Source organism: Lichenostomus cassidix, chromosome 3 (genome assembly GCF_008360975.1).
Source record: "Lichenostomus cassidix isolate B80296 chromosome 3, HeHo_3.0, whole genome shotgun sequence".
Classification (NCBI taxonomy): Eukaryota; Metazoa; Chordata; class Aves; order Passeriformes; family Meliphagidae; genus Lichenostomus; species Lichenostomus cassidix.
In genome coordinates this window covers 21892385-21918950 of record NC_139483.1, presented here as the reverse complement: position 1 = coordinate 21918950, position 26566 = coordinate 21892385, and the positions used below count along the sequence as shown (strand labels likewise).

At 39.4% G+C, this 26566-nt stretch overlaps 1 protein-coding gene across 6 annotated transcripts in view; it reads right to left on the bottom strand.

Moving 5' to 3' along the window:
- The window catches only part of KCNH1 (potassium voltage-gated channel subfamily H member 1), a 173812-nt gene that overhangs the window by 78902 nt on the left and 68344 nt on the right, over positions 1-26566 (bottom strand). For all 6 annotated transcript variants that reach the window (XR_014850721.1, XR_014850723.1, XR_014850722.1 and 3 more), the window contains 2 exons: positions 13110-13309; positions 9678-9930 (listed from right to left, as the gene is read on the bottom strand). Coding sequence is in view for 2 of the 6 variants with exons in the window: in XM_085054900.1 (XP_084911026.1) it covers positions 9678-9930; positions 13110-13309 (453 nt within the window). In the remaining 4 variants the exon portion in view is untranslated. The remainder of the gene's footprint in view (positions 1-9677; positions 9931-13109; positions 13310-26566) is intronic.

The following is a 26566-nucleotide window of genomic DNA, read 5'->3' as shown; positions in this document are numbered from 1 at the left end:
ACATTATCTGTCAATCACACTTAAAGTGGATGATCTAAGCTTTTACCATCAATCATTTATACTCTCTGCTGGATTTGTGGGCTGAGGACCTTTTCCACCATCAGCTCAGCATGCATTGGAGAGCCAAATAATTTTCCACCTTTTATGCTTCCTTGTTTGTTTTAATTAAAATAACATGTCCCCAAAACCTGATATATTTAAACTGTGAAGAATTATTTCATAAAACCTTCTGTTTCTGTATTTGTTCTTTCCCAATTTCTGCTCCACATCAAATTTGCTATTTATCTTATGTGTGAAAAGATGATTTGGTGCCTGAGTCAGGCATGAGGTCAAGCCACATCCACTCTGTCCCCTGAAAGCAGCACCAGTGATAAAGATCTGATTATTGCAGCTTAGTCAGGTGTTCTGATGATTCTGAGAAAAGAACCATACTCACATTACAGCTGTATTGCCTTGATATCACAACAACCCTTGGCTTTTTCACTCTTACAAGAGCAAAGACTGAAGAGTTCTCCTCTTAGACAGAAGATAATCCACTCTACTCCAAAAAAATGACTCATGAAATGTGTGTTTGGCTGATAATCTACTCAGTCCACTTTTGGGTTCTGGATTTCTGGAAGTTGTGGTGCAGTTTTGGTGTGATAGCTGAGGGAGAAGATGAGGCTATGGATTCATGTGTTGCAGGTCTTCCAGGTCAGTATGGATTTTGAAGGCATTCGCATGAATCCATGGATTTTCAGTATATCAGACAAAATATTCCTGTAAGAATCATTCTCAAAGCAATACTAATGGTTGTTACAGCAGCCAACACCAGCATCTGGGTCAGATCCTTTCATGATCTGCTTTCATCTGCATGTTGGAATAGAATGAGGATCTGACACAGTCTCAGCAGATCCAAAAATCAGACAGAATGACCAAACATTGCTCGTGATGCCTCAGTGACAATGCAGCACCAAGCGTATCTCGGCAATCAGGTGATAGCAAATGCAGTTATCTGTGATGTTGATGCACAGGAGCTGCCACAGTGACTTTCCCTGAAAGCTCAGCTCCCTGAAGCACCCACACTGGCCTGCACCCTCAGGATTTGTTCTCCACCTCCAGGCAGTGGGAGACACCAACTGCTACAAAAGCAAACACACAGATTCTCTAGGGTCAAACTCCCCCTGTGTTCACCAAAATAATTATTTGGCTTCAATTGAAAATCCTTCCCTTCTCCTGTCTTCCCTCCCTACCTCCAAATCTAAGTAAGGCATGCAATTTAAATATTCCCACTTTACAGAGAGAAGAAAGATTCAAGGAAAGTAAAGACACTAGAGCTAAAGTTATTCTTCCTCTTGGTGCATTGTTTTAAGGCAACAAAATCTGTCAGCCAGAAAAAAATGGAACTACCACTTGGCATTGAGGTGGAGTATTCAGTATCTGTCCTACAGATAAATTGCACAACTTGACAGCCACTGAATAGCCTGTAGTTTGGTCCTCCAACACAGCACAGCTGGCAGGAGATGATGCATGGAAGTGTTTTGCTGCTTTGGATTTGCTTGAGATTTCTCAAGTGCAAACTGAGACATGCAATGAGAGGTGAATGGCCAACTGCACCGCAGAGAATACACTATTTTTCATTAACCAGAGGTTCTAATTACTTTCTTCCTCTAATTAGACCTTAAAAAAGCCTGGGTGTCTGTACCACAGAAGCTAAAGCGTTACAGTGATAACAAACTGAGGTTGCACTTTCAGTGATTTGCCCGATGCACGAATAGAAACACAGAGTATCTGCTCATGTTGTAAACCACAGCCTGGCAACATTTTGCAGACAGTTTACTACGCAACTGCATCAATTTTCTCTGCTGAAGCACATTACTGTACAGACAAAATAAAAATATTTATTTTAGAGATGACTAGCAACAACATGATTTAGTTGCAGCTAAAATTTCTATTATTGTTCCTATAATTAAGGCGTTTGTCTCTCAGAATTCAGCATGGATTCTATTTCACTACTTGACCTACTGTGATGAAGAGTTTTAAATGTCAACTGGGCCCTACAAGGTTTATTTCCAAAAAAAGTCAGGAGGCTTCACCAGAATCTGCATCATTTATCCTTATTTGCATTTTAATGGTTACTATAAAAAATGTTATAGATATGTGGCCAGTTTGTACAAACTCAGAGAATATGGAGTAGCTCAGGTATCTGGAGTCACAAATGTATTTGAATGTATTTGTACTGGTTAAGTAACAGGAAAAACACAGCTAAATCTGTGCTGTCATTGCATGGGCAGTGCTAATTCTCTGATCAAAAAAAACCCTATGTAAGAGACTCAAATTGCATTATCCTCTGAGTTACTTCCCTGATTACTTAGGGACAGGCTTTTTGTTCTAGCTATTGCTTGAAACATACATTAAAGACCCAAAATGTTATTATTTTATTTCATACAAAAAGATTCACAAGAGTTTAAACAGTAAGTTTTGTGTTCTGAAATATATAAGGTAAATATTTTGAAAACCTCATTAAGTTTGCATCTATCTTATAGTTAATTTTATTTAGAATTTCTAGTAACTCCTTCAGTATAAATTTAACAATGTTACAGAAACAAATCTCTGGAAAAAAGTATTAATTTGAAATTTGAAGAAAAAAGAAAAGCTAGTGGTTCATGAAAATTTTTTCAATTGTTTTTTAACCTGTCTTTTCAGTGAAAAAGAAATATTCTTCCTCCTCCAAGATTTGAAACAGAAACAGAACCCTACCCAAAACAAAAGTGAAAATTAATTAAGTGGTTCACCTGCCATAAATCAAGGTCTTTCTGGAAAGCTGGGTTTTTTGCTAAATTATAATTCTACCTCTCCACACCTCTGGTTGGAATATGCACACAAACACAATGTGCAAGCCTTCCTAACACAGATATCCTGAAACACCAAGGGACATGCTGGAACAGAGAGCCTCATCTCCAGCACATTTCAATTTCAGCTGCTGAATGTCATGGACCATTGTTGCCAGTGTCCTGCCAGACACTGCCATCTTCAAAGGGGGACTTCTTCCACATGTGGTGCTGTTGGACTATTTAAGAGCACATTACACAAAGGTGTATAAATTCACAGCAATAAAACATGAAACGTGCTCAAAAATCACTACTGAATACTGTGCCTCCTCAGTTACTCCAGCAAGTCATCAAAGGTTTTAAAAATCTGTTTCTCCAATACCCTGAGCAGTCTTAAACCATATACAAACAGCAGTGGACAGGAGCTTTGGCAATTCATGCTTTTAATGTGTGACAGAAATTAGACATAGAACAAACAATGTCTGGCTAAACTCTCAAAAATGGCAAGTCCTGGTATCAACCCACCCTTGATCTAGAGGACAGGAATAAGGAATACTCTCTGTCCAAAACAACCATGTAGGATAAACCTGTATTTTTCAGTAAGAGTTTCAGTGCTTTTTAATTTTAATTTCATCTGCCATGGAAATAAAATTTTGTATTAATGTGGACTTCTTTATGCCATGGTATTTTAAAAAGTTTAGCTGGATCTCTGTCTATAATGCTTTTGCCAAATGTGCCTGGGCACTCACTGAGCTAATCAGACTGAAAATTGTTCCTTCAGTTGATGTTTATTGAATCACTTCACAGAAACATGCAACTTGTCCAGCCTGCCTACCTAAATCAATGTAAAAAAAATCCCACCTTTCAACTATAAATAGAAAGAGCACAATAGAACTACTGAGGATAAAGATGGATTTTAATTTCAATCATTCCTTTGTCAAAGCACCGCTGGTCATGTTTCAGTCGTATTCAATAGCACAAACAATGCTGTGATGGTAGATACTGTCAGAAAACTCTTAATGCCATCCATAATCCTGCAACCATTTCTTAAGCCTGAGTGCACAGCGGCTTGGCATTTTTAACACAAAGAGGAATACCTAAATTTAGAATTCAGGTGAAAAATGAAGCAGAGAAGTAAGGGACTTCTTCAAATACATGGAATTTAAGAACAAGCTCTGAAATAACACAAATAATTTTTGAAAATGGGGTGGTACACAGAGCAGTTTAGTCTCAGGAAACCTGAGTTAGCTCAGGTACTAAAGATAGCAGCCTGGGCTCAGTTAACTTATCTGACATCTTCAGGTCTGCAGAGAAGCAGTTTTCACATGACTGTGTGGGAGTTGTAATGTTTTCCACAGAGAAGGTCTAAGACACACAATAATTCTGCACTGCTATTGTTCCTCCTCTAAAATAAACCATCCCTGTGGCACAGTTGACCTTGCAGTTTGCACTGTCCTATCTGGATGCAAATCTGTCCCACCAAAATCTGAATCAATCCTCTGGTGTCTACATCTGAATGGAATGCTTACGGCTAAATGAGTAAGCTAAAGCAATTGTAAAGAAAACAAACATTTATTCTTATAACATTTCTTTAAGACTGCAATTAGATCAAATTAAATCAGCAGGAATTTCTCCACACAAAGCAAATGGAGCATTTAATATCCCGCTGAAACAAAACATGGCACACACCAAGGTCTCCTACAACATCATGTAGGATGTTAAAACCACAGTCTCCAATCTTGTCAACTTTGCAGCTTTGCAAATAACAATAAAAGATCTGTATTTCAGGGTCATACAAATTTCACTTCCTCAATACTGTGTGATCTTTCATGTAGATCTATGTGCATCCTTTGCACACTCCCTGCCCACCCGAAAAAAATTCCCATTCTTGATATGGTGTTACTGCATACTTTCATACTTACCTAAGATCTACAATCTGTTACTGCCTTTCAGCTTTGATAGCAGCAAAAGGAATAGCAGCAGCAAACTGACCTTTTGGAGGGCAATTGTATTCCTCGCTCACAATAAATTCCTGCCTTGACTTCCCTTCCTGTCCATTCACTTTACTTGCCCTTTGTGGAGTCAGGAGTTGGACTCAACAATTCTCACTGCTCCCTTCCAACTCAGGATATTCTGTGATGCTAAACCAACAGTCAAGAAAAAGGTTTATTCTTTTGAAAGTTTTTAGCTCAAATAAAGATAGCAAGAACATAAATGCAGAACAGCTGGAATGTAACACTTGGGATAAACTGTTTTGTAGGAGGTTGTTGTTTTTTCTTTTTAACTAAATCTTCTAGTAAATGCTATTTTTTTCTCATCCAGTGCTCAGCTCTGAAGACCACAGTAGTTTTCAAGGCTTTGGTTTTCAGTTGTCAAGTAAGTTTAAAGCTTCCTGTCTCTAATCAAGTCCACAAAACTAACCTCCAGTCTTACCTTCCATACACACAAGGCCTCCTTGCAGGAATTATTAAGACCACTTCAGCAGCTTTGAACATTTCATATAAGTAAAGATCTGCTGCTCAGTCAGACCTTCCAGGAGTTATTAACTGACAAATTTTGCAGCAGTCTGAAAATTTAAGTACAAGACACTACTTTCCCCATTGCTATCTAGAAAGAAAGTTTGTCACTCTAATGTTCAAGTGTCTTGTCCTTCCTCTCTGTAGCTTTTAACTGGAATGTTTTCCTTAATGTCAAAAACTACCCCAACTTCAGGCAGAAAGGGCTTGAACCCTTTGGGTCCCAAAATCACTTGCTTCCTTCAGATTTCTTAGAGAACGGGGATTTTCTGTTCTATCTTGGAGTACAATTATATCAGTCATATCTAATTTAGACTTGATTATTTCCTAGAAAGACCAAGAATGGTTTTCTAAGTTATTCAGATATTTGCACATTAGCACAATATAAAAAATTTATAAGATGGCCTCCTATCCAGTCCTTCCATGTATTTCCAGAAAATACTTACAAACAGTAACTTTTGCTGCTACGACATTCTTTTTTGTAATTTTCATTACATTATCTAAGCACACACACAACTGGAGACATAGCACAAGAACTGGCACTTCCTCTAGCAATAATGAGGAGAAATTAAAAAGGTTGAGACTAAATGGCTGGAGGGCAGTGAAGTGCCTTTTCCCCTGCATATTCCAAAAAAAGCTACAATCAGACCTTATGGTCTGAGCCTGGAGCAGTTAATTCAGAAGGAATATTTTTAAGCAGTTATTTGATAAATTAAAATGTAGCCAATCCCCTGAACATGAGTAAGTTTTAACTTGTCAAAAACCTGCAATAAAGTCAGATTTTCAGATGGTCCATGTCTCAGCCTGAAAGGTCTGCTCCAAAGGAGAGAAACTAGAGCTGCCAAATGAAGTGCACATAAACGTTTGATTGTTTTTAACAGAAGAAAGAAACCCCAGATTTTCTCAAATCACATCTGGATAAATGGCTAAGGCTTTAAGTAAGAGTAGTTCAAAGAGATACTGTGAGTCTCAGCTGGATAAAGCAGCATCAGGCCAAGTGGGAGGGCTTAGAAAAGTTAAAAGCAAAGCCAAGCTGAAAACATTCTCCTAATGGAAGTCCTGCACGACCTGTGCCTCACTCAGTTCTCTTCAGGGCAGGGACTGTGTGATTTGTCTCAGACTTCCCCAAAGTGCTGAGTGCACGTCAGCACTTCATCCCACACAGTAACAGCAGTGTCAGTGGAGGAACAGCCAACCACAGACAACAGAATTGCGTCCCATCCAGGCAGCTTCCCACCAGCTAAACATCCCTTCTACATAATCCCACTCTCATACTTACACATTAACATAGAAAACATAGTAATAGAGTGGCTCGTCCTTCTAAGTTTTCTTTTTCTGACTCATCTGTATTGGAATGAATCACAAATAAATCAATCACCTGACTTAAAAGTAATTTTCTACATTTTTGATTCTTTGACACACCAAATCTAAAGATTGTGTGGCATGAGCATCAGTAATTTCTGTATTTTAGCAGAAATTTTCCATAGAATTCAAAAAAGACGTCTTTCATCTCAACAAGTCAAACTTCATTGAAAATGCATAAATTTCTTTATATTTTTACTGCAAACATGCAAAGGTTTGGGGTTTGTTTTTAATTTGATTATTTTTGTGTTTGTGTCTTAATTTAAACTAATGGGAAAGGCAATCTTAGGGGACACACAAAAAAAAGTACATTTTTTCACTGCTGGCCCATGTGTAATTTCTACCAACTCAGTACCTGCATTAATGCAAGTCAATCAAAGTCAGTGCTTTGTTCTAAGAACATAAGCCTGAACTGAGAATATACCTGTCTCTGGGGTATTACATGTAACTGATTTGGAAGGATATTATGCAAGTGTACACAATACACTCCAGGGCTACACAACACACTCTTATACACCAGTCTGCAAGGTTAAATTATTTCAAAACTTGAAAATGTTTCCTATGAATTGGATCCTTTAAGGATTAGGTGCAATGTGCCTTTGGTTTATGTAATGCTGTACAGCAGTCACACAGACTGATCCAGAGTAGCAATTCATTTCTCTGTTGTATGGAAGATACAGCAACACTGCAAACTGTGAAGGCTGCTTTGCTATGTGACAGCCAGTGCTGAGCAAATAATTCACCCTGAATAATTTGTGCACTTATTTTTCTCATTTTTATTTCAAGAATTCCTGGAAGAAGATTACAGACTCTGCAACATACCTGTTAACTAAAATCACCCCGTAGAATTCCTCACATGGTTTGCTGTTAAATGCCTGATGTGCACAGCTATGCTTAGCTGTGACTGGCAAACAAAACTTATGGCATAGGTTGTTCTGGCTGAGTGATCACCAACAATCATGTTTCTTGTATAGTGCACTTTTTTTTCCCCTTGTAGTACCTTGTTTCATCTGGTATACCTTCAGCAAGAACTTGGCAAGTTTAGCTAAATATGAAATTAAAAAATGAAATCAAAAACAACCAAAAGAACCCACCAGAAAACATTGTCCTCTACAGATAAGAAAACTGAGAGTACAAAGAAGTTATGGAGGAAACACTGATCAATCTCCTGAAGCATCCTTCAGTAGTGTGGTGGTTAAATTACACAATGCTGAAGGAAGAAAAGTTCAACTGATGTAGCATAGTGAAAAATTTAGTTAAATACATAATTTCTTTTCAGGATAGAGAAACCTTCAGCAGAAGTCTTCACAGCCTAGGTGAGGAAGATACACGCATGTGGAAGGAAAGGGATTTCTTAGTCCAGAAACTGAAACACAGAAGTTGATGCACATCTGGAATGAAATCTCACAGAATCACAAGCAGATCCCACTTCATCTTACTTTCCTCTCCACTTACAATATTCACTAAGAAAATGACAGAGCTCACCAGCTACAGTGAGAGCCAGGGAACTGACGCCGAATTTAAGAAAAAAAAAAGAAAAAAAAGGACGAAAATAGAAAGTTGTGGAGGGAAGAGGATCAATATGTGTTATGTCTCAGGAGAACACCAACAACAAAATACTTCTATTCATCCAGATACCAAGGGAACAGCCTCATTTATCCATAGCTATCACTCTGCAGCAGCAGAGATTAGGAGTTAGGTTTCCTTAACACTGATTCCTTGAGCAATCTCAGCTGAGTGTTTTCTAAAGTGAATGTTATGATAAAATGCAGGAGTTATCAGTAAAGATGAGGAGAAAATATCTTTAAAGAACATTTTAAAAAATTCGATCTCAATGTTTTTTACTTATACTCACATAGAGCAGCAAGATGTTTTGAGGTTTTCTCATGCTAAACCCAGGTGGTAGCATCAAGGCACACAGAGAGGTCTTTCTTTGTGTTCTACATTTGTCATGTTAATTCATGAGAGTTCAACATGGCAAAAGGTAGGAAGTTCTTGATGTGCATTACAGACAAGCAGAAGTTACAAATATCATATACCACTGAACAGCACAGGTGATTCCAGAATAAAAGACAATCAGTTATGCTCCAACTTCTCACCTTTGTAGCTTCTTGTGGAGCACAAAGCATTATCAACTCGATTCCTCAGCACTCTAAATCTACCCTATGCTATACATGCAATCCTGTTCAAAAGCAGAGAAAAATGAAACTCAGCATATTTATTAGCCCCCTCATTTTTCAGCAGACATTCATCTTAGGAAAGTTGAGTGTATGTGATCAGAAAAAAGTAAGATTACCAAGCGGTTTCGTTCTCTTTTTCCAGGCTGCTATGAGTGACAGGTACTGGATAAAGCAACCATAAGAATTTACCTTATCACAAAAAAGCTTGTCAGAATCAAATGATAAGTATCACCTCCTCAATACTTCAGCCAGCCCATGATTCATCTACATCTATTGGATTATCCCACTCTTTTCTGTTAGCTTTGCCTCAGAATGCTGTTCACACCCCTATCAGTTTCTTTTCAATGCTTCCAAACCACAGCTGCCATTCCAAGTTAATACACATCAGCTCTATATGTTTGAAATGACTTTGACTTTAAAACAGATAAATATTATTTCAACATGAGACTTTAAATAAATCTAATAGAAAAAATCCAGCAAAAGTGGACTATTATGGGGAGGTAGGAGTGAGGCAGGGAAGCCAGGCATTCTAAAAACAAGTTTTCTGAAGTCCTAAATGGAATTTCTAATTAAAAGAGATGTGTCAAGACAGGGAGAAACCCAAGAATGACTCGGACCCCATGCTACAGTGAAGTTTCCATTGACCAGATGAAACAGGGTTGAAGCAATCTGGAAATGACATGGATGCCCTTTATACCTCTCCAGGCTGTGGTAAAACAAATTTAACTGAAGTTTTTTAAAGAATGGGTAGAAGAGGCTCTACATATCTGTATTTGTGCACAATGCATATTACCAGCTCTGAAACCCACCTAATATAGCAACGACTTCATCATCCTGGATTACTTCCAAAGAGCCTGAGACCACGAAGCAAAGGCTGTCGACACTCTCCCCAGCGTGGTAGATGAGATCTCCTGGAGCACAGTGCACTGTCTGAAATTCCATGGCAAGTGCTCGCAGACACCCATCGCTGGCCAGCCTGAAGGCAGGGTGCTCCTTGAAAACCTTGCGGTTCAGATGCACACAGATGTCTGCTCTCATGTCCTTAGGGCATATCTGCAAAACCTGAGAAGGAAATTAGGCAATCAATTCCTGTGCATGGCTTTTATGTGCCTGCTACGGCTGGTTTACCACACAAGGTTTAAGAATGACTTTCCTCCTTGTTATAAAATTTCTAAGCTCAGAGTGTAGGTTGATTTTTATATTATTTATCCACAAAAGGCACAATACTAACTTAGTCTACTTCATAACATCTGAAGCAAAATACTGTTTTCATCTCGGCAACATGCTCTACTGGATATTGAATTACCAGAAAGCCTCAGGTTTTTAAGACAATACAACTTAGAGCACAGAAAGTGTTGAAGAAAAGCTTCCTGAAGAATCGTTCTAGAGGGTAGGTCACTTTTTTGATAGATTCCATGAAAAGCCTGGTCAAATTACATGGTTTAACAACTAAAACAAATTATTTAATGTTTAATTAACTCATAACATTGAGAATTGCAGGTATTCAAATTTACCCTTCAGCAGCACTAACAAGTTTTTCATTTACACAGGAAAGGTACTTTAAGGTATGATGCTGTTTTGGGCAGCTTTTGATCTTCCAAATGCGATGTTCCTCATGGCAATTCATGATGTGTGCTCCTAAGAGAGCACGAGCTGATGCTCAGCACAGCGGGTACTAGCCAGGGCCATTTCTGAAGGGTTTTAATATAATACGGACAGCTGAGTGGAAAGAATACAAAACCACTGCTGCCTGTACAGACTAAAATGGAAAGAAGTAACATGAACAGGGTTTGGGGATGACAAAATCCTTGGGGGACGGTCTGTGGTGAAGTATATCCAGGACATATTATTTGAGAAAAACACTGAGTAGTCTAAGTCTGCCTCTTTTTTTTTTATATTCTCAGTGATAACTATTCCATCCAATTAAGGAACACTCTGGTTGAGCTTCAGAGTTACTCCCACACATATTCCTAGACGGAAAGAGAAGACTGCCTCACTGCAAATACCCCTGGAAAACATGAAGGTAACACAGGAAGCACTATGGCTATGCCCACTCTTTGAAATGGGGTTCTGTGCAAGATCTGAGCAGAGAACCGATTCTGTGAATTACACATACACACATTGCAGTTACTCGAATATCACTCACAAAAAGGGTTGTTGCAATAGAAATAGTAGCAAAATCCCTGAATATACAAGAGAGTATCTAAAATGATGTTCTTATCCCAAAACTCCTTGGTATTCCAGACTAAGTGGAAGTTAACTCATTTTCCATTCTCCATTTAAAGAAGTTGTCTCCAGACTTCCCAAAAATGAAAGGGATTAAAGATACTTGAGAGCTACAGACAAATGGAAGATGACTTCCACTTGCATAGGAGGCAATAAATAAATCTTCATGGATCAATATTAGAATCTTTCAGTAGCTCTTGGTTAAATTGTGTTGTACTGGCAGTTTCTAGCCTTGAAACTAATTAGTCACTCCTTAACATGTCTGCAGTTAACACGGAGCTGGCAAATTTGTGGCCTACAAAAGAGTGAGAAAAACAGTTCTGTGCTCAGTTCACATTTAAATCTCTGCCTCATCTGTAGAAAGCTGCGCTGCATTTCAGAGAAGCACAACTACCACTGCTCTGTCTCACAAGCAATGCATGTTTTGTTCATGACAAGACATCCCAGAAGTTATACACAGGCATCAAACCAACAGAGCTCAGACCTGGGAGTTTATGGATTGGCACAGCCAACCATAGCTTTTGCTGTGCAGATGAAAGCTGAATTCTCAGTTTAGCAGCGGCAGTTCAGCTGTGAACACAGCAGTTATTGAAAGCAGCACTGTATTAAACTCTTTGGTGTCCTGACAATTGGAAACTTTTTTCCTGTTTATTAAGATAAATCTCAAAGGCTACACTGGGAATTGTTGTGCTTGGTTTCATTATTCTGCTGTCTCCAAATGCATCCTTAAAGCATTTCTCTCCTTATCAAAGGAAGCCAAGAATGAACTTTGAAGATAAGCTAAAAAAAATCCCATGTTTTACACAGCAATTATTTCTGGTTGTTTTGTTGAAATGATGACAGGAGTTTGTAAAGGGGGCTGAATGAAAGCACCAGCACTCAATACACTATGTATCCTCAGATGTCTCTCCACCTTCCCCAAATGCACCTACCTCAAATCACAACCCCACACAAAGACAGATTGTGAGAAAACACACAGAACAGCTTCTAACCGGCACTGTCCAGCACTAAAATACCATTTGTTTCTGAAAGCTACTATGACAGACACTGCTCACAGAATCATGTCTGGGATCTAAAAATGACAGACATGCAAAAGGACATTTAGGAAAGCAAACAGTGCCCTGTGTGGCCCCCAGTCTCCAGACAGCTCAGTGCAAGGCCACATCTGTTCTACTCCTTCATAAGAATGCTTTAACAGCTGTACAGAAATGACACTGTTTGCTCTTTAACTGCATCATCCACAGTTCAGAATACTAAATTAAGCTGCCAACCAGAAGGCTGGTGACCAGAGCATTGGTAGGATTTCCTGAATGATCCACCCCACAAATCACATCACTTTACAAGCAGAAGAAAAACAGTGTCTATCTCCACAAAAGTTGGCAACTAATAGGAAAGCCACAAGGAATTGCTTTTGTACATTTGTTCTTGTGAAAAGCCATTTGTTTATTTAAAAGACACAATGGGAATTTGCTTGTAAAGTCAATGAATTAGAATGATAACATTTGCCTCACATAGGGCAGATTTCAAGCAACACATTATTAAATATTTCAAGTTTTCATTAATATTTTTAACCAGCACACAGAATATTACATTCATATTCTAAAAAGACAAAAAAAAAAAATACTTTGTTCACAGGCCCACAGAGCTGCTAACAACCTCACAAAACAGAAATATTGCAAAAAAATCTCCTTTGGAAAAATGGTGAGGTTGTGTTACAATCTGAAACTTCTTATTTAGTTATTACCATTATTTACTGTAAACTATGCTTTTTCCTTTATAATTTTTGTAGTATTTCATGCCATTTCACTAGCAAAACATACATACTTTTACCATTAGCATATGTCAGTATGACAGAATAGCTGAAATACTGTATTTGAAAGTTGAAAATTAAGGGAAGCTACTACTCAGAACTATTTAAAGAATATTTGTCTTCTTTACTAAGACAGTACCTCCTGTTTATTTTAATGGACTACTTTCAGGATGTGACTTCTTTCCTTGCAGTTTAATTTACTTACCTTTTCAGTATCTATGCCTCTGGACATTGACCAGGTGGAAACGATGTAATCCATCACACGTTCACTCAGTCCTTTAGGGACCTGGTAGAGCTTTAAAAAGTCCCGGACACTGTTCAGCATTTCATGGTATCTGTTTGTGTTAGCATACATCTGCTGAAATATGGTTGTCACGTTACCAAAAATGGTGGCATACAGAAGGGCTGTGAAAAAGAAGAAAAACCACAGAGATAACACATGGTAAGTTGTGAGGAGTGTTCCACTGGGCTTTAAGACTGGAAATGGCAGGCTCACAAAAATGCATGTAAATATCAGTGCTTTATTAGGAAGGCCTGATGAACACAAGCATTTTACAGGTCACCTTCAGCACTACAAATTGAGGACTACACCCACTTTTGTGACAGCAAGTCTTGCAGGTCAGAGTTCCTGAAGCACAACTGTTTGAACAGCAAACAATTCAGTAGTACCTAAAACCTTATGAAACCACAACACAAGACAGAAGAATTTTAAGAGAAATAGCTTGACAGCAAATACTTTAATTTTTCATCTGTGGTTTATAGCGCCTGTGTTGAAATACCGTCGGTGACAGATTTCCAGGCTTTAAGTGCATTATCACAGTAGTAAGCTGAGTCATCATTACCCACCTTGGTGTGACAACAACAATGCATCAAAGCAGAAGATGAAATATGTAATAAACAGCTACCATGGGTCAGTAATTTATAGACATAAGTTTAATAATACATAAAAACTCGCACTACATTTTATATTCTTCAGGCAAAAGAACAGCAAGTCCTGAGTAAAGAGCTGGAGCACTCAGAGGCAGACCTGTGCACAGCCCTCCTGACTTCACACAACACAGCTATGGAGCCAGCTGGTTCATCAAGATGGTTTAAGGATAAACATGAGGAAGAAAAAAAAGCAGTGTTTCCAAGTGTGGAGAGAAGCAGATGAAAACACACAGGACTTGAGAAGATCCATCTGCTGAAGCCCAAGTCAGAACAGCGGGCTGGTGGCAGCCTCAGTGGCCAGGTTTGATAGCTTGCAGAGGATGAGGCTCTTGCAGCCAATCCAGCCCTGAATGAAATGGAAAGACAGGAAGCCTCACGGGGAGCTTTCCTATGTTGTGAATCAGGTCAGTGATATGTGACAGGTTGGCTGTAGAGGGAGAGAAAGAGTCAGACTGCAGATGCAGTGATAACCACCCGTAAGTGCTCTGGCTTGCTGAGTAAGCTTTTCCTCTTAATCATTTCCTGTCCCCCAAAACAAACACCAAATTGTGAGCATCATGTATCTTCCACTCAAGAAAAAAAATAAATAAATGAAAAGCCATATGTATAAAAAATATGTTTTGCCTTCCTGAAATACCTCTTTTTGCTGTTTATTTACTCCCTTGCAAGCTATTAAAACAAAACAAAACAAAACAAAAAAAATCTTCATCCCTTTAAGAAGGGAAAAAATCTTTATCCTTCCTTTTGAGAATACAGCTATTTATTCAGGTCAGCGTTATAGGTAGATATCCTTAGGACAACTAAGATGCCCTAGGATTCTGTGACCGAGAAAAACCTTTGATATTGTGCAAAAGAAACTTATGGGACTGTCTTTCCCTTGATCATCAAGAGAAGTAATTTAAATTTAGGTTTGCTCAAGGCCTTTATACTGCTGATTTTCTGCAGAATTCCTTCTTGATGCTGCTTGACTTCTTTTCATGAGTTTCTGCAGAGAACTCTCCCTTTTTCCATCCACTCCTCTGTACAAAGAGGTACAAAAATATGCAGAAAAATGTGCACACTCAGTTTAAAGAGAAGTGGAGAGCATGAAGAGGGATACAGCCATCGGAAACATATTTTCTCTGTTTAACCTCAACCTCTGCCAGAGCAAAACCATAGCAGGAAGTCCAATGCAAAGAGTAGTAAAGAATGATAAAATGCTCTAAAAAACAGATTTGCCATAGTAGCTCCTTAATCCATGAATATTTTGTGTCAGAACAGCATTTCCCCTCCCTAAGTAAGTCCTGGTTTGCTCTCTGTTATGCAGATGCAAACACAACCCTACAGGAGACTGCAGAGGCACAAGGCAACCAGCAGAGCGCCGAAATAGGTGACAAATTAGGGTGAGGGTTAAGTAGATTCTTATCTCTAGATTTCTGGACAACCCCACTTGTGTCCACACAATTCTCTCTTTGCTGTCTGGCAAACAGGTGAGACCTGAGGGTTCAGTGCCTTAGCACATATGTGCCAGCAAAGGTAAAATGGAGTCCCCACTCTGTCCCATTTCTGTCCAGCTACACGAAGCCTTAAGAAAAAACAGAAATTTTGATTTTTACGACGCAAGCAATTTCCACTGCAAATTGCAGCTCCAGTATGACAATTATCTTGGCAAGAAAAATTATTCCTGCCGAGATTAATTTTCTTAATTCCCAAATTTACAATCCTTAATTTATCATTAGCTAACCATTTTATTACTATTAAAGACACATTAAACCAAGGGGTTTTGCAGCCTAATATTGGGTTGATACATTAGAATATTAAACCTTGAATTCCTCTGCACAGAAATAGCTGGCTGTGTGCCTTTTCTTCCTTTCAAAGGAATAATGAAATGAACCCACTGCAGTAGACTGCAGCCCCAGAATTATTTCAGAAACACACACCCTACTAAGGAAGAAAGTTGGGCTATTTATGACCAAGCAAAATTTTCAGCATCTCCTTTCCAGGAATGTCAAGATCCCTCAGAAATTATATAGCACTCACCCCCTGACATTAATACTCTTTTCTTACAAAAAGAAAAACATGTTGTCTCCAACAATGTGGCTGCTCATTTACACTGCAGTCTGTGATACCCCATTTAAACCAGTGTTTAAATAACATCACAGATAGGACCACAGTAATTGCAGTGGCAAATTACCCATAAGTGAATCATGAAGGTCAGACACAGGTTGGAAAGGTCACCAAATCATCTGCTACCTTTAACAATGTAACAGGTAAAAATAGAGAAATAAATACAAGCCAGTGTAAGTCTCAGCTACCACAGTAAAAGATCTAGGGTCTGATTTTAGAATTATAAGAGGAAGAATTTCTATCAGTAAGAATGAGAGGTTTACAATTACCCCAATTACAGATGTAAGTGCTGCATTCGGTTCCTGAGATGAATCATCAGATTGATGATGATTTGTTCAAAATGCACTCATCCAATGCCCTCGCACACAAAATGTGTGCATAAGAACCACACAGCAACAAGTGAGACCAGCATCAACTAGTGAACAACCTCTTACATCTTACCCCCAAGTCTTGCAGTGCTTTCTGAAAATGAACTACCTTCATTTTTGCTTTCTGGAAAGCTGATCCAGAAAGTCTGTCTGTCTGCATGTAAATTCCACTTAATAATTAAAAAACCAAATAAGCCCCTTTTACATACTGCACTAACCTAAGTACTATTCACAGAGAAAGCACCTGGATTTGCAAATAGTAGATGATTTGAATGTATAATTGCACTTCTGTTTCACCAACAACTTCCTAGTTTACAACAAATTATTCAGTTCATAGATGGCTGAGAGAAAGCACAGACTTGAAAATCTGTTGCACTCTGTCAGTTCTTACTGAATATGAAACACAACTTTAAATTAACCACAAAAACTGCATGTCTCAAAGGCATTTTTCAGATAACACATTGTGAGGTCACACAAAATTAACACTGATCAGATAAAAAAAGCAGAAATTAATAATTGTATGGATCATTTCATAATTACATGAGAAAATGACATTATTTTCAAATGTACAATTAGAACAATATAAGAGCTTATAATTGCTTCAGATTAGAGGTCTTGATTAGCGGTAATTATGCCTACTTATGGGTAGAGAGAATGCAGTTAAAAGGAAAACACTGAACTGTTAAATACAATATGCTAGCAAATACCAAACTGAACAGGTATCTTAAAGAATTGTTTACAGAACTATTTTTGATAGAATTGTTATTTGTAGTCTTGCAATCTGATATCAAAGTAGTGAAAGCAAGATGTACTTATCAAGTATCTACACAACCTTCTAGAACAATACAGAGACCCAGAGCTGCTTAATTTGCTACTTCTTAGGAAGCTTTGTGTATTATAAAGTTTCCTATTTGTAATCTTTTATCTACGTTTTGGATTTTTACTAAAACAATCTATAAAGATATAATTCCATTTAGCTCGTAAAGAATAAATGTAAACAACTTAGCCAAAATCTCATAGGTCAATTAATTTTCTGCACTTCATGAGTTTTCACAATATGTACACAGAACATTTTCACCTGTTATAAAACAAATTTCAATTGCTAGTCTTAGCATGTACATCACTTCCTGAATTTCACAACTTGGGAAAAAGACATTTTTTTAAGTGAAAGTGAAGTCCCAGAGGAGCTCTCGCCCGTGCTGTCGCAGCAGTAACTGTTAAATCCTGCTCTTCCCAGGGCTCTCTATTCTCATGGACTGAAACAATACACTGCTCCACCTCCCTCTTTCATGCCACCGGCTTGTAATTTGCACCTCCAAAGCAAGGCAGTGGCAAAGATCAGAGAAATGGCACACTACTGAGCAAGGCTGAAAATCAATTTAATGGCAAAGAGCAATGCAGAAAGCCTGAACAGGCCATGAGGGACATGCACATCAAACCATGTGGCACAAGCACCTGAATTCTAGAATGAAAGATGACAGACCACAGGCAAATTTTATCAATCTCTTAGTCAAATCCTACTGCAAATCTTCTCTCTCTCATCATCACATTTGGTGAAATCACCCTGCTGACAGCAAAATCGGAACACAGAAGGGCAACACTGGGCTCCAGCTACAATGGAAATGTCTTCCCTGCAGAAGGGTAGGACACCAGTGAGGACACAATTGATACACGCTAAACAACAGAGCATCAGCACATGGGGTTTTTTCATCTTCCCATCACCAAAAAAACAAGAACTGCAATGAAATGAACGTCAGAGACATAAACAAGGGAACAGCTGCTCTAAGAAGCCACTTAAGCAACCACCAAGGACTAGAGTAGTAGAAACATCTGTGCACCTTAAAATAGGCTGTCTGCAGTGTGTAAGGGCAGAAAGGGAAGTTAAGAACAGCTATGGAACAAACATCACAAGCAGCTCCACTGCTTCTCTCCTCACACCCTTTCCTAACTCTACAAAATAAAAGCAGCCTGCTACTACAGCAGCACAGACATACAGCCTCCTGTTATCACCTTGCAATGACTTACATTTTTCCAGTTTAAGACTTCATATGGAAGAATAGAGGCAAATGTTGGTGAACTACCAAATCTTCCAAAAATGCTGAACTCCAGCATCCCGTAGAATGCTTCAAAATGGAATGTTTTTTTATTTCGGTCTGGTAGCACCCACACAGCTGGCAGCAGCAATCACAGGTGTTTTGGCTCGCAAGCATCACGCACAGCACAACTCTCTAACAGGTTCTGCTTTTGCCTTCAGCATGTTTGGGCTAAGATAAACAGCATGGGAAAACACACAGGGCAAAACTGATCCGAGGAACGATCAGAGCTGGAGTGAGTAAAAGCCAATAACGCAAACTTCAGCATCAGCCCTGTAAGAAAGCTCCCCAACACAAACACAAACAGCTCTGTCTAAACTGACAGTGAAGGGCCAACACCACTTTGCTCTCTATGAAAGGCTGCATCTTGAATCCAAGAGCCTGTTCATGAAAAGAGAGGATGAAGGGCACCCTGCCAATCCGTACAAAGCAAGGGTGGTGGCTATTACCTCCAGGGCCAAGGTTCCCACCTCTGCACAGCAGCACCAGACTACATTAACACAGTCCCACTAATTAACACTGTAAAACCTGAATTTTGACAAATTAAGAAGCGTCCAAACAAGTAAAATGGCAAGAATCCTGATCCACAAAACTCATCACTCATTTGTTTTGACAGCTACAGTTTAGTGTTGTGCTTACCCTGAAAGGTGCCAACAGTCACCAGAGGGCTTTAATGGCAGCCCCAGACTCCAGTGCAGCCAATATGCTTGCAGAAAAGCTGATTACTAAAGTAATCAGATGCACAACAAGTCAGAACTAGCCTGTGAGGACTTAAATGTGTTCTTGGTTGTGAAATTAAGGAGTTAGAGTCTGGCCATACACTACATTTCTGCTGTAAAGGGACACCAACAGAAGACAACAGAAGCATGATGCTGAAAGGAATTAAAGGGAAGAGCATCCTGGATACAGTGAGACTTCAAGCTGATAGACTTTGAAATCCCTAACCACAAGCTTCTTTCACTTTCAGGAAATCAGGGCTGCTCACTCTTATTCTATAAACAAACATCATCTGCAGACCAATGAGTTCACCTGGCTCTCCTTACTGAAATTACCTGCAGGCATCCATTTCTCTGCAAGGCCCTGCACTTGCACTGCCTGGTTAGTGCCAATGGGGGTAGCAGCATTTTTTATCAAAAAGCTCATCATTAACCGGTTAGGGTTAGGGTGATGTATGTTCTGCCTCAACTTACAGGTAAATTCTTAAGCCTGCCAGAAAGCTATGACAAACTCCAAACACAGTAATACCTAGTCATTAATTGAAATTAGCGCCTTAGCCCTTGATAGCAAAAATACTTCCCAAGAACCATTACAGTTTAATCAATGAGTCCATGGAAAGCTCCTTGCAGAATCAAATTTTATTTCACTCCCAGAAAACTCCTTGCAGAATGAAATTTTTTTTCAGTCGAAACACAACAATATGGGACAGCAAGATCAACAGGGAAGAATATTTGAATGGGTAAACACCAGCATGGCAACTCAAAGGTAAGACTAGAGAAAAAGGAAGGTAATTCCACAGAAAAGGCACTTCCCAGCTACCTCTCCAAGTTTTATTTCCCACAAGATAGGTTTATCTCTGATAAGGTAAAACAGAATGGCAAGAAAATGTACTGATTTTCAAAAATAGTTACAACAACTACAATTCCTGTAAAGAACAGCATATTTATCACAACATCTTCAGGAATGTCATAAGGGCTTAGTCTAGAGCAAAGCTTCACAATCACCAAAATACAAGTGCTCAGAACATGGAGCATCATCAAGATCTTGCTCAATGTGCCAATTTGACTACCAAGAGGAAACTAAGTGCACAAACAGATAACAACTGCAAAAACGACCTCTATTCCAAACATACCAGTGGGACACTTTTACCAACACAGGATGGCTTCAGCTCAATGTATTCACTAGCAGGTTTTACCATGATGAGAATTAATAAAATGCCAAATCTGATTAAATCCTCTGCAATTTGTGAGAAAGGACACTCTTTTACTGTTTTGTAGAATTTTATGGACAATAAAATTTAAATTGTCTAGAAAATTGAAATGGATTTCCATTTCATTTCCCAGCACTAATGAACAGATCACCATTTAAATGACGACTGAGCCATTTAAGGGCATCATTTTTCTTCTACAGTTTATAAAGGGTAATGCACAGCCATTTTCAATTACTTGGTAAAAATTAAATCTCCAGATACTGCTTCTAGATTTTTACTCATTTGCACCAATATGAAGGCTTTTGCTTTCAAAGTTCTTTTTAATCTACCCTCAACTTATCTCAAATGACTTCCCCCAATTAAACACCAACTCTCCTCTTTTTAAAATCTATTACTGAAATAGACTATACATACAAAAAAACCAAACACAAAAATCAAAAGCCACAATGAGGAGAAGTTCTCTATTCATGTGAAATTGCTTTACTGCACTGTTGCCAGCGTTCCTCTGTTCACCCTATTTCCTCTGGAACTTGTATGATCCTTTCTACAAGTCCTTGCAGGAGGGAAATCTAGGGATACTCAAGACCACCTGCTACCCAAATTCCTGGTCCTTTCCCTACAACACTGCCACACATTCTGCTGGGCTTTGCACTGCTGGCTCAGCCCTGTTCTTGTTGGCAACGATTGGGCCTGATTTTGCAATAACCTATCCCTAGCCTTTGAGAGTCCAGAACTGGATATTAGTTTTGCACATCAAAGCCATCATCCAGCATTTATACATATGGAATTCTGGACCAAACTTGCCCCCCTCACTGATGCAATGCAAGAGTTTAATGGCTAAAGTCACCTGCAAAGTTCAAGCAAAATTCTCCTGTCTGATTCCTTTTGGTCATTGCTCCAACCTTGTTTTTTTAATACCTTGTTTAATTAAGGTATCTTACATTTGAGTGCAGTATTTAGAGTAATTCTTTGTTCCAAATGATAATTGGATTTAGGTAGCTTCTCTCTACTCCCACCAGAGCACTCATGTGGGAAGTTGATAGCTGGCTACTTTTCTTGCTGAGAATGTTCAGATCTGAATCCACCAATGAGACCAAGGAGGAAGAACCCAAGGCCTCCCCTGAGACTGCAGTGACCTCACTTCTCATTAGGTTTAAAATCTCTACTTAGCTGTGCTTTAAACACTACTGCAAGGTGGGGGCACATATGCCTGAGATGAAAGTTAAGGACACAGTCAGGAGAAATAACACCAACACAATGCATTTCTCTTCAACCACTAGCTTTCATCCAATGACTTACAAAAGCTTCTTCTGTCTATGTGGCAAGTACAGCAGTCTTTTTTTAGGCTTTGTCTTCTCTGAGAACAAAAGAAAAGGTAAAATTGTAATGCCTATAAATTACCCCAATATAAAAGCAGAGTGGGATGGAGGTACTATGGTTTTATTGTGAAGTGAACCAGAGGTGGGCGGTAGGGTGCTGGCCTCAACCAGACAGCTGATGGAAAAATTGCACATCTCTTGTCTCACAGACTCCAGAGGGAAGAAACTTCTTTGGATTAACTGTATTGTCCCCAAACCTACAACTAGTTAAACAAAGCCCTGAAAACAATAGGAAGTGTGTAACTCGAAGTGTGTGTCTTCCATAGCTCACCTGGTTTACACTCAGCAGGCCCTTCAAGCTGACTTTGCTCCAAGCGGTCACACTGCGGAAGCAGCAGTGACCTCTGCACTGACCACACACCAGAGGGGTTGTGCTAATCTCTGAGGAGCTGTCAGGTCTGCTCAGGTGACAGACCAGCCAGCAAGAAAGGCATGGCTGTACCTGACAGGATTAATGGATACTGGACATAAGGACAACAATTAATTCTCAGTTCAGATCTCCTCTACTGTGAAATTGAGCCCCTAAAGCTATTGCATGTAACTGGACTGTGCTGTCCCTGTCTGCTTTGCCTCTCTGCAGCTCAGTCTGAAGCTTCTGATGCAACAGCCTTGGTAAGCCACCCTGGGGTGTTGTTACTTCAATAACCACAGCCAGGCTGCAAGGTGCTCATCACCCACCTGCTAATCCCTTCTTGCACACACACAACTTTTACTTTTGGGTACAAGTACAAACAAGTTATGTGACCATATTATACACAGGCTTTTCAAACACTTCCCAAACAAACCTAAACACAAAGTGGTCCAAAACCTCCCCTTCTCTGCTATCACTAAAGAGTTACAAAAATTTAATGTTGTTCATAACACAAATAAGAATAATGAAGTTTTGAATTATGTTGACTAAACCGATGAGGTCGGAGACAAAGATGACATTTACAGATGAAGACTAATTTGGTGTGGTTAAAGAATAATTGTCACTGGAATGACTAGGTCTGAGTCATGCTCCTCCCACACACTAATCACAGGTGTGCCTGCAGACCAAAATCAATAGGTGCACACAGTGTGTACAGGAATGTGACACAGGAATAGCTCATAGACAGTGGCTTCTCTAGGGGGTCCTGCTTTACTGACGAGTGAAATGACAAGCTAGTGAAGGTACATATGGCTGATCAAAAAATAACTGGAACAACTGTTTGTGTTTTTAATGACAAACCATGGATGACTGCATGTGAGAGGAATACTTGCCTCTGGAGTGGCGAAGAGGGTTAAAGCCCAACTTTATGAAATGGGTATTTATATCTGTTCCTATGGCTCCAGTCTTAAAAGTACTTCTCTTCCAGGCTGAGTCTGCTGTTTTATTAGAACTCAGCAGGACTAAAAGCAGCAGTAAACATGCATACATCTGGGAGTTCTGCACCTCATTTCTCAAAAGGATTATATTTATCATTATATTTGCAGTAGATGTTATTGCATAAGAGATACTGCCTAAATTCCTTTTCAAGTAAACATTACGTGGAAATCATCTGACATCTAAAAAATGTCAGGTAGCTGAATTTTGTGCTTTTGTGAGTTTGTTAGCTAGTAACCACAAAATGCAAATATATTTGCACATATACAAATGCATACAGCCAGAAGTAAGGATGTATTACTATCCCACTGAGACCTTTTTAGAGAACTATTCTGCTTGTGCAGTGCCTGCACCAGTGAGGCACACAGCAATGGCATTTGCAGATGCTAATAAACTGAAGCTGGCTAACAGAGAGTGCAGAGGACTCTCAAAGGTAATGATATACCTCTGTCACTAATTTGCAGCTACAAACTTCATCCAATAGTTAGGCACACAAAGCTTTTCCATGCTTAGGGCAGAACGATTGGGAAGACTTCAACTGTGCTTTCCTGCAATCAGTGAACCTCTGGGATACAATGGATATGGGTTTCAAATATCAGTGCAGGAACAGACACTGAACTCTGGTCTTCTATTTTCCTGCAGAGTTCCTTCACCTAAAGAGGACTGGGTATTTTGAATGAAAGAGAAAAGAAAGGAACAGAGTCCTGTTCCAGTCTCCATAAATACTGAAGGGATGTGTTCCCAACATTTCCATAACCTGAGAACAATGGCTACTACTGAACTTACATCCTGATTAGTGGATTCCAAAAGGAAAAGTCCCCCCAGATGCCCACTCTCTGCTGACACTGGGTCTAGCTTAACCCTGAAGCAATCCCAAGGCAGTCGCTAAGGTCAGATTCCTTGATATTTCTTACAGATGAGGGATAACTTTCACAACATCAGAGGAGTTCCGGAAGAGCTTTTGCAGTTGCCTCAAGTCTTTTCCTTGTTTAAGCACCAAAGAATTTGCCTTCTGGAATTCTCTGCCACATACAGGATCACCGAAGTAGCATCTTAAATCTTCCAGGTTCTTCTTAAATTCTTTCTTCCCACTGATGAAGGCAGCAAGAAAATCTTACAGCTCTTTGGAGATGAATAGTAAGATTTGGGCAAACAATTGTGGTAAATGTATTCCATGTCATTTACAGGCATTGAAGTTGTCAAAGTACAAGGAAGTAAAAATGCAGGAACTTATTTTAGCAGCTAAACTGTGGTGATAACCTGCATGCTCATCTTTTGAAATGTATGTGAAAAGCTGTTTGTAAGCTGTGTGAGCTACCATGAATATTCACTTACTGGTCTTCAGCACAAGGCAAGGATAGAATGCTTTTCAACAGCTTGAATTTTTGATATTTTTTAGCTACTACTGGCTGACAGATATTAATGATTCTTGACAGAATGCTTATCTTTGAGCTGTTGCTGTAATCAATCAGCACAAGAGCAGCAGGCTATTAAAATATTTTTCTGTCAAGCTCTCTTGACATGCTTTGAATGGTACACAGCCTTGATGCTGGGTTTGGATTTTTTTAGGGGTTTTGTTTGTTGGGGTTGTTTTTTGTTTACTGGGTTTGGATTGTTTGTTTCCAGTTGTTTTTGGGGGGGTTTTGCTGTTGTTATTTTGGTTTGATTTTTTCATAAGAGAATCTACCTGAAACCACACAGCTGGATTTTCTTGATCAGCACCTCTTGAAGTTGTCCTTAAATATCAGCCCTGATGCTGAGCATTCAGAATCCAGTCACCATGGTTTCAGCTCCTTCTGACAAATGTCCTTTTGCCTTCTTTCTACCCTGCCTCTCTCCATCTACACACACACACACACACACACGCTCTTCTTTAAAACCATTTCTCCCTGTCAGATTCTTGTCATCTACCTGGCCCATAACTACTCTTCATGCTTCCTTCCAGGAGTTCTACCCTCCTGTTTTCTCTCACTTATAATTTTCTATTCAGTACACTATCTTCCTCTAGCCTTTCAGAAACCTGTCATGGGAGCAGTGATTTAGCAGTCTCTCTGCATCACAAAGCCTGTAAAATTTAAATCAACAGCTTAGCAAACCCATCAAAGAGGCTGCCAGACCTTCCTGGCCTCAATAGAGAAGCCTAATGACTAGGAGGGAATCAAAGTTAAATTAGATGGTCAGGAGAACTGGGACTCTTTGCAGATTGGAGGAGGGGAAGAAGGCAACAGACAGGGATATAAACCTAAATATGTAAGCACAGGGTGGAAGAGCAGAAAAGGAATGCAGGGGAGGCTAGGAACACAGAACACAAAGGAGCAGCTGATAACTGAACTCATGAGAAAAGCACAGAGAGAGTTGAAAGGTCCAGTTTTCTGCACAGGCTTGGCTGTACTGATATAAATACTCTCGAAGATTAAAAGACACACTTCAGTGGCAATGCAGAGGGAGGGAATAGAGACACTGTGGTATGGTGTGTACAGAACACAGTGAAAGCCATTCTGCACTAGCAGGATGTGAAGAATTAAGAGTGGCAAGACAAGCAAAGCAGAGACCAGGAGCAGTTTGCACATGGCCACAGAGGAGTGTGTGACAGAGCTGGGAACTCAGCCCAAACCTGCCAGCTCAGGGCCTCTCCCCTATGCACCAGCCCCGCATTGTCAGCACTGATGAGATAAGCACCAGGGGTTTTTTCACCTTTTGCTTTGCCCTTTGCCTATCAGGTTATTTCCTTTGCAGACCATAACATCTGTTTGCCGAATCCAGAACCTTCTGCATATTCTAGAGGGCAACAAGCACCAATAACTCTCAATGTTTGGTAATCAAATTCCAGGAGAAGACATAAACACCATATCAGGGCCAACCTCCATTACTCCAGTAACAATAAATTGTACCAAAAGCCTGCTTAATGAAGAAATAGTTTGAGTTCAGACCATGTTCACCAAGATCAGTAAGTGAAATGCAGCAGAAGGCTGATCTGTGCATCCCTAAAATCTTTGTTGGAAGAGCGTGTCAACATTGTGATTGCGACGCAAGACACTTTAGACTGAGCAAGTCAGACCAAAAGAACATAGTGCCCATGATAACAAATATTGCACTGAGGATGTTGTCTTTGCTAGAGGATAATGAATATAAATTGATTCATTTTTTTATATTGAAGCAAATACTCTACGATTTTTATTTACTTTTCTCCATTGTTTCAATGATGAAAGCTTAAGCAATAAGCCAGAAAGAAGAAAAAATAAACACTTTGGAACAAGTCAAGGGGACTAGCCAACAAATCCAGAGAGATTATTGCAGAAGGCACTAAAGAGGACAAAAACATCGGGTCTTAACAACATCCTTCATACAAAGCCTAAGTAAACAAGCTAGGTGTGAAAGAGAGGGATGAAGTCCTTTGTGCTAATCTGCAGAATGACAGAAAAGAGCTTCAAGAGCTTCTGCACAGCCACAAATCTCTTCAGAGCATTTTCACTTGCCCAAGTTCTCCTCATCATTGTACCATCAGAGACAGCAT